The 9,023-nt window shown below is 51.9% G+C and overlaps 1 protein-coding gene across 1 annotated transcript; it reads right to left on the reverse strand.

The window, feature by feature from the left end:
• Nucleotides 1-116: 116 nt before the first annotated feature.
• On the reverse strand, nucleotides 117-7,464 carry LOC119099435 (U2 small nuclear ribonucleoprotein A'-like). Its single transcript, XM_037222593.1, is given in 8 exon segments — nucleotides 117-205; nucleotides 643-801; nucleotides 1,449-1,572; nucleotides 2,142-2,246; nucleotides 2,248-2,371; nucleotides 3,253-3,359; nucleotides 4,982-5,149; nucleotides 7,330-7,464. Coding segments are annotated over 7 exon segments (759 nt in total). The 5' UTR covers nucleotides 5,105-5,149; nucleotides 7,330-7,464; the 3' UTR covers nucleotides 117-188.
• Nucleotides 7,465-9,023: the final 1,559 nt, after the last annotated feature.

Below are 9,023 nucleotides of genomic sequence, written 5' to 3' on the forward strand. Positions count from 1 at the left end.
CCACAACGCTCGGAACAGACAGATGGCGTGTATTGACGGTGATGAAGGCGATGATGTCACGGCCCACGTGGCCCGAGGCTGCACGCGCCCGAGGTAACGGACGCCGGCCGCGCCGTCGGCGGTGCGCTCCTCTCGTTCGGGGAGGTCGCCAGGCGGAGGCTGGCGGCCGCCGATGCGTGGGGTCGGGCTCAGAACGCCTCCTCCACTGTAACGGACAGGTCAACAGTTAACATTGAGAAAGACATGTACAGCGGAGGGGAGGGGATGGCGTCTGTGCATTCTGTTTCCACGAGCTAGTTTGACCTTGTCATACGCTTCGCGGAAAGGCCATATTGATAGCCCCAATAGTTTGATACATATTCAGCAGCTCCAGGGACCCATAGAACATGTTGAAGTAGTGCATTGCCTCCAGGCGATGAATCACCCCGAGCAAGATGATACCCACCAGGCGAAGACCAACTCTCTCATGGCCTCACCGACCACTATACGTTTGTGGTCTGACCTCTGCCCTCGGCGTTGTGGTAACCTTGCCTCTCGCCTTCGGGAGCCAGCATAATCCGTGCCCCCGTTGCAGAAGGGGTCCTGCGCCCTCTGGTGACCTGCCCCCCTCCACTCCCCCCCCCCTCCCCCCCAGCCACTGACCCTGCTGACCGCTGCGGATCGCGTCCATGATGTCCGGCCCGGGCACCACGCCCGAGCGCAGCATCTGGTTCAGCCGCTCGATCTCCTGCAGCGAGGTGGCGCGCGCGATCGCCTCCTTGATGAGCCGCGTGTCCTCCGCCGTCGGCCCGGCCGGCACCGCTGAAACGCACGCATTCCTGAGGCGGCGCCGACAGGCGGCCGCGCCGCTCCTGCCGCGGCGCGCGGCGGCAGGCAACGGCGCAGAGCGAGCGTCGGGCGCGGACCGGGACGCTCATGAGGCGTCCGACGCAGGCGCGACGGCGAGGAGCCGGGCGCGTGAGACACGACGTGGCTCTCGCCTGCGCGTTGAGAGCGCGAGGAGACACTCGCGCGGGCGTGTTACGTATTCAACAGGCGCCGCCTGAGACCATCACGCGGGCTGATACTGGTGCAGGCATCGTGGCCCAATGGGATGATTGTGCAGGGTGCCGCGGCACGGCATCACGCATCACGAGAACAGCAAATACGCATGTCACCAATACCCGAATAAAGGAGGCACTACGAGCATCCAATGCGTTGAGGGCGTCCGGTTCAGACGATGAACGGTCTCATTACACTACAAGTTTAGCACTATCGACTGAGAAAGTCCTGACGCATGATACCGAGGTTCGGCAAGCCACACTCAACGCCTCAGCGTCTTTTCTAAATGCTCAGCGGTCTGCACCACCACAGTGGGCCAATAATACCGTGCATATGATTGGTCCACCCCTCTTACGCGGGGCACATTCCAGAGAGAGCTCCCGCTCGAAGACACGTCTGGAGCTTACCTCTGGCCTGGACGGCACTCTCCAGACCAGCGCCCGGTACAAAGGTCTTTGCGCGTTTGGAGATCTCCTTCTGCATCTGCTTGCCTTTCTTGCTTTTGAAGAGCGCATTCGCCTGCTCCCTTTCCTGCGGGCATTATTTGGGCCGTCTGTTAGGCCCAATAGGCACATGCTTTAAACCGTGAGCCACACGGCCCAGACATAAGGTCAGTTGACAGTAGCTCCGGACGCCAAACACAGACCGCGTGTCGGTGTTTGGCACCGGCCCGACGAAACCGCCGGAAATACCCACTTTATGCCTTACAATCGCAGGCATCCCGCCATGGAAGTAATTACATCGCTTTGATACTGATGTCATAAAACATGTCTTTGTTTCGGGTCTCCCGCCGCGACAGTGGCTTTCGCACGCCTCCCTGTATTCCCCAGGCAACCAACGTCCTGTTTTAATGTGCCCTGACCTCGGGGACCACTCCCGATGCTTCGGGGTACCTCTGAATGCACCCCTGACTGCCATGGCACCACTTTCAAATGTACCAGTGCTTCGCCTAAGTGTTCCCGAGGCACCACCTTCCCCTGCACCCCCCTGACTCCCACTGCGCCACTTCCAGTGTTCCATGACGCGCGTCGCACTACCACTCGACACACTCCTGCTCCCCTCGCACCGCCTTTCTCTCCCGACCAGCGCCGATGCCCCACCTTCTGCTTGACGCGCCGGAAGTCGAGCACGCGCAGGTGAGGCATGCGGAAGACGGCGTACAGCCGGTAGTGTTGGCGCATGGCCACTGGGTTGCCGAGCAGCGAGGAGCGTGGTGAGCTGCGGCAGCTGGCCGAGCGGGTCCAGGTCGGCCAGCTCCTGCAGGCTGTTGTTGGTCAGCAGCAGCGTCTCCAGGCTCGGCAGGCTGCTGTGTAGGTCCTCGCCCACTCGGCTGTAGCGGGCGGAGGCGGTGTCATCGGCGGCGGCGGCGGCGACCCACGGAGGTCGTGGTGAGGGTGCCGGTGGGGTGCCGGTGGGGTGCCGCCGCGGGGGGTCTCACCGGGTACAGATCGGCCGCGGGGCGAGTGGCGCCGGGCTCCCGTCAGGGGTCGCAGCGATATCGTGAGCGACCACAGAGCCGGGTCACACACTGCTGACAAACTGGGAACACGACAAGACTGCAAGCCACGGCATCATAACCAGCCGAGCGCCGCTCCACAGATCAGGTCAGGTCACGTCAGTCCCAGGTCAGCTGGGTCGCCAGGGGCGGAACACGCCTGCATGGTCAGAAGTGTGCGTTATCCGATGGCCGGCCCTGCCCCGACCGAGACTGGGTATCGTAGGTCAGCGACACTTACAGCATACCAGTTTTTAAGACTTGGGAGTTCTAATGTTGCAATGTCAATCCAGAGGGTCATGATGGTATCCGTACTATGGAATTGTCCTTAAAAACACCCACAGTTCTCCTTTCAAAATGCGCTGGTGCCGCACGGTTGTCATCTTTACTGACCGGTACGCTTCTAAACAAGCTGAAGGAACCACTTGCCACTTGCTTCACATCTTCCGATATCACGACCATTACATGTCATGCACCAGCGCAGTTGTAAGATCGTAACATTCAACTTATCTAGGGCTTGTATCGCACACATCAACAGCGCATGCCTCCACTAAAAAGCGGCGAACGGCGAACCGCGAATACCACAACAATGTAACCACCATGATTATAGCGTCTTGGTCGCTGTGGGTGCGGAGGCGTGGAGAGTAACAGCCGCTCACCAGCCCTCCCTCCCCCAGCCCCCATCCCCCGCGTAAGAGCGATAGATCAGCACTCACACAATGCGGTTGTTGTTCATCATCAGACTCTTCAACCGCTTCAGCAGCGGGAAGCCGTCCAGCTTACGGATCTCATTGTCGGAGAAGTCTATCGTATCGAACTGATCCTGAGAATAAAGCAGACAGTTCAAGGAAGAGAAGGTGCAAAACAGGATAAAAAGGAAACAAAACAATGAAGGAAACCGTGCAGTGTGCATAAGCAGCAATGTACATTTCTATTTCCGTATAGTACCAAGATACAGCTTAAGTAAGAAAGGGGATGACTTTGTTGCGATGCCCCTGGACTATTTCTCATTATCCCGATCATCAATATAAAAAGCTAGTTAAGTGCCCAACTGGCAGTTGAGTAGCCATAGACAGCAATACAATGACCTGAACCATCCAAAACTAAAGCAGTTAAAAATGACTAGGCTTTGACAAGTAAATCAGCAAATGGCGATGAGTTTCTTTGGCACTGAACCTGAAGTTTGGTGCTTCGTGCTCCCAAAATGTGCGACCAAACTGACCTGGACGGCCATTGGTCGGCTTCATGAGACAAGGCTCAAGAGCCAGACACCACTGGCTTCCTTAGACACCACGCTATCCACGAACTTTTGTTTCGAAGCTCCAGTTCAGTCCGGGGCCAAACGGCAAAGCGTGGCCTGCCATCCGCTTACCGACAACGCGAGTTCACATGACTCTTGGCCCGGTAAAGCCAAGGTCAAACCATACTGACGGCTTGTCGATACATGAAGCTGCATGGAATGCGCGCGAGTGGCACTTGGGGCGCGATTGCTTGTTAGGCAAGTCATTACCTGTTCGTGTGATAGTCAACTCTTCCACTCCTGTGGTCGCAGCACATGACAACATTCTGTCCCAGTGTGGTAGGTAAATACAACCTTCAAAGTACAACACATGCCTTGTCTACAGACGCGCGGTGCTGTTGCACAATGTAGCAATATGTGGCCCTTGAGTGGCAAAAAAATGATGTTTTTTATGCTACTGCACCCACAGCTTACGCTTCACTGCCTGCTAACCCCATCCTCGCTCAAGATTGGCCATCACTGCCTGTTAACCCCGTCCTCGCTCAAGACTGACCAATCATCATCGAGCCAGACTCGGTCAATCTAGCATTTAGGCGCCTAGGGCTTGGACAAATGTATGCCAGGCTTGGACAAATGTATGCTAGGCTTGGGAAATTGCTCCGGCTTCGCGGATCAGCCGGGCAGGCCAGATATCAGGGTATCAGGGTTGGCGTCAGATGTCCAGTATGGTAGTATGTTATGGTGAATGAATGTAAAAGGATGCAGTCTTCACACCCAACTGGGTTAGTTTTTTAGCGCTGCGCGGCAAGGTTGCCAGATGAAAGTTCAGATGGAAAAAGCATGTACACATTAAGTACATACGCAACGGTTCGTCAGCAAATGTACGTGAGGAATGAATTTTGTATGACAAAGGTATGTAAGCAAAAGCGTGTATGCAAACGCGGTTGGGCAAATGGTCCCATCATACAAAGTGTGCATGAAAGTACTCTTAGCGACAAAACTTCACCGGGACAGAGGTTTGCAAGCCAACTTCCACCTGCATTAAAATGAAACCACTGAACAAACCACCTCATACAGCACTGGAATGGTGAGCACAACACGTTCACGTACACACAAGGACACCATCCTTAGCAATCCACTGGCCACACACATGCAGTTTAACATAACCTTGACACATAACAGCATGACCCAAGCAGCTGACTTACCAGTGTTGCCCCCAGATTCTCGATGACAGGGATCTTGTAGCCACGCAGGTCCAGCTCACGTTCCCTCACGGGATTGATGTGCTGGTAAGCCTGCTGGATCAGGTCAACTGACAGCTTCACCATCCTAAATGTGTCTCAGAATGCTGTGCCCAGGCAGAAAGCTTCAGTCTGTGGGAGGGAACATTATGGTGACACACATAACAAGTTCCATTGTTGGTGTGTATGCAAAAGTGTATGCATGAAATATGCAAACTTTATGAGCAAAGGACATGTGTGCATTGCTAAACAAAGCTTGCCTTTGCTCTGAACCCACCATCCGCATAGTTGTGTTTGTTCATTGGTGTTTTTGGGCACATTGACCGCAGTGGTCATTCTGCGCCCAACCATCCGCATAGCACAGCTGAGCTACACTGAAGAAGCTACACATGTAGCATATGTGTTATGTGATGCTGCAACCCCAATGCAATGCACCACTGTGTTGAGCAGGGGCACAGTTGTGCAAAATACAGAAAAACACACTCAGACATACTTTGACCTACCTCCTCAAAGATGCAGCCCCTCAAACTAAATAAATAGCTACACACTAAGTGTTGACACTTCTTAGTCATATCTAGTTTGCTTACAGTATATTTTTCAATGGTCACCCTATTGAACATGTAATATAATAACAAGAGATCATCAATAGCCTAATATAAACAACAGAAAAAATGTTTGATCTCAACAATGAAGAGCAACCCAGGCACACCACATATATACCACATATATTACATATACCACAGCTACACAAGGAACTGTGGAATAAAAAAAAATGTTAGACTAACAAAACATGCTTCCACATGTCATTTTTCATGGAGCATGTGTATGATCCAGATTTCACATGGCAGTTTTCCACCCTCAGTACATCCTGAATGTTACAACTAATGCTACAATGATCATTTTAGGGGAAATAGTATGTCAAGCTGAGCATCCTTTTGTGGAACACAAACAGCCAATTATGTAGCCATGTTAGGTCTCAAAGGTCATAGCATAAACAGGAGTCCAACCTAGCCTAAATGCAAGAGCTGAAGGTGCAGTCTCCTTTTCCATTGTTACCTTACTACAATTATGATAATTGGAGCTTAGGGAATGCCAACATGCCATGTGTTGCATCCACAGCCCAACTCTACCATAAGTTAAATATCATCTGATGGTAGTCACATAACTGTCATCAATCCCATGTTGAGGCTAAACCTTTGGAGGCCTATTACAACTCGGAATGCCCTAGCACAAATAAAGATACCATAGCAATCATGCGATTTTCAGTAACAATTTGTTGTTGGTGCTAGTAATGCCCAGCTCCAGCATTAACCATGTTCAACCTGGCCTAGCAATCAAGGAGCAACAGTTCGTACTCGTGGTGCAGGTTGTTTTAACTCCTCTCCTTTTCACATTTGTTTTACCACTTGACACACTCAATGAAGAACAAAAATGCCTTTTCTATATCAATGCTTATGTGGAATATATAGCAGACTATTTTGAATACAGCTTTGGAGTTGGTTTCTCTTGTAAGAATAGCTTGTTAATACCTGAATCCCTATCCCACAAGAGAAACTATGGTCTAATGTTTGATGCTAGCTAAAAGGTTTCAATATATTACACAATACCACAATGTGGCAATTGTGCCAGCCCAGCAATATTTTGACAAGTTACCAACTGTGTGCAATTGACATATCAAACAAAGCACCTTTCAACATTCCTGGAATGCAGACTTGCACAAATCACACCATAGTGCTCAGGTATCCAGTACTCTGCAAGGTGGGCTAAGCATGCTACAAAAAATGGCTTTGATGTTACTGGTGGCTAAATTATGCAGTGGGGAAGGTAAAACAGCATGCTATGACAACAACAGAGGAAAAATTGTTTGCATTCATTTGCAAAAAAGGACAGCAAAAGGCACAACTATGTCAACATAACTGAGATAGAACCACCATCTTATTGAAGTTAAGCCAATTTACAGAGGACAGCAAAATGCTGAACATAACTGAACATAGTTTTTAAAAAAAATCAAAGGGATGACAAACTTCATCATCTTCTTTGTCAGCCAATGATACCCTACATGATAATCAAGTTATTGAGTTTCAGGGACACATCAAGTGTGGTGGTTATTAGCACCCTGATAGATTCATGATGGCAGCTTGTAATTCAGGCTCTCGCCTACTTGGCTGTTTCCTTTGACCCTCTGATCTAGCCCAGCTATTTAGAGATCTTCGGATCAAAGATTGTCTGGCCATTTCCAGAGACCAGCGAACGGTTGGGCAAACCTGAGAACGTTTTATTACGAAATCAAAGGGATACCGAGGTTGCACTACCTGTTAGATCAATGACGGTAGCTTATGACTCGTGCTCTTCGCTCCGTGGCTATTTGCTTTGACCCTGATCTGGTCTCATCGGAACAACTCAAACGTTTTAGCCGCAAACACACCCACGGGCACGGGTTTGGTAACACCGCGATGTCCCCTCATGTATTCCACGACGCACCGGGAGTAGTCCACAAACGGAAACAAAGTGTCAGGATTGCCTAAAACGAATAGTGATGGTTAAAATATCTAGAACCGTGGATTCAAGGCATGTGGCGAAAGCTGCCTCATACTCCAGGTTCCATTCAGGCAAATAAAGCCGTCAGTCAGTGTGCTTTCGGCGGTGATGTAAGCCGAAAAGAGGCAAGCGCTGACGTCGCAGACGCAAGAGCGCGGATGTTTTCCAAACTGCTGTTCTGCACCGATACCAGCTTCTTTCTTTCGTGACCGATCTGGCCGGGGAATGAAAAAGACCACTTCCTTCAACCGAGTACCGAGCCTGGGATGCTTCCACTCCCTCACCCCAGGCTCTTGGCAGGCTGTGCTCAGTGCTGCACTCGACAGCATGGACCCGTAGCCATCACACTGGTGTTCAGGAGAGGGCCGGTGATCAGACCGCCTCACCCGCGGACCTGAGTGACAGCAATGCGCCAGCTCTCGAACCAGACACAGCCACTTCGCGTTGAATTGCAAGCTAACAGCATGCTAGTTTCGGTAGTCTCAGCTTCTGGTCCAGATATACTAGTCATGTGCATATGGTGGCAACAATGCTCTGGGAACCACAAACATGCTGCAAAAACAAATACTTAGATGGCGATTGTATCTGAATTAACATGTGGTACCGCTGAAGGATACACCGCAAAATCAGCGTTCGCAGGAAATGCATACGGATTTTAAGGGCGAATCTCACATACCTAATTCATCAACAAGCATTGGATGCAATCAACAAAGTTTGTCGCTTGATGCGGACTGAAGACTGCCACATCATTCGTCAACAGCTAATCGAAGCACCAGCAGGGTTTGCTAAACACTATTCATTGTCATACAGGACTAGACAGGAGAGCTTAGTGGAGTGGTCCTGTCCCTAGAACGTAAAGCCGGTCACTATATCAGCATCGTCAAGAAACATACACTCGCCTGCGTGGTCGTGGAGGTGCCTTGCTCACGCCGAGCGATGGTGGGGCCGCTGTCATCCTGTCTGCCTGGAGCCCTACAGACCCGCAGTGATCGGCTACAATCTTATCCGATATGGTAAGGGTGACACCCGTCCGGAAAGCCTGGGGGGTAAGGGCCCATCGCTGGTGCCGATCGCCACGGCGCCGCCGCTGGCTCGGACGCTTCCGCCGCGCTCACGTCGAGCATCGGCGGAGCTGACGTCTTCCCTGGCGTTCGTGTGACAGGCGGCATAGGGGTCACTCGTCACTGTGCCGGATCCCGTGATGGGGTGCCGGGGCGGGTATCTGATATTGCCGTGGGATGGACGTTGACACCCCCGGTGCCGCGGTGATGCTGCTGGTGCCCGCAGGTCGGCAGCCGCGTATGTGGCGCCAACGTACGAGTCAGTGCCGAATCTGCATCGTGCGGGGCGTGATACATCGCCTTACACGGCCTTCGCCAGTTTCAGGGCATTCACAGAAAGATAAAGAGCACAGGTACTTGTCACACTCAAATGTAATTCGGTGCACGAGCAGGCGCCCAGGCAGATC

This window comes from Pollicipes pollicipes, unplaced genomic scaffold (genome assembly GCF_011947565.3).
Source record: "Pollicipes pollicipes isolate AB1234 unplaced genomic scaffold, Ppol_2.1 Scaffold_4740;HRSCAF=5597_pilon_pilon_pilon, whole genome shotgun sequence".
In the NCBI taxonomy this organism is placed as follows: domain Eukaryota; kingdom Metazoa; phylum Arthropoda; class Thecostraca; order Pollicipedomorpha; family Pollicipedidae; genus Pollicipes; species Pollicipes pollicipes.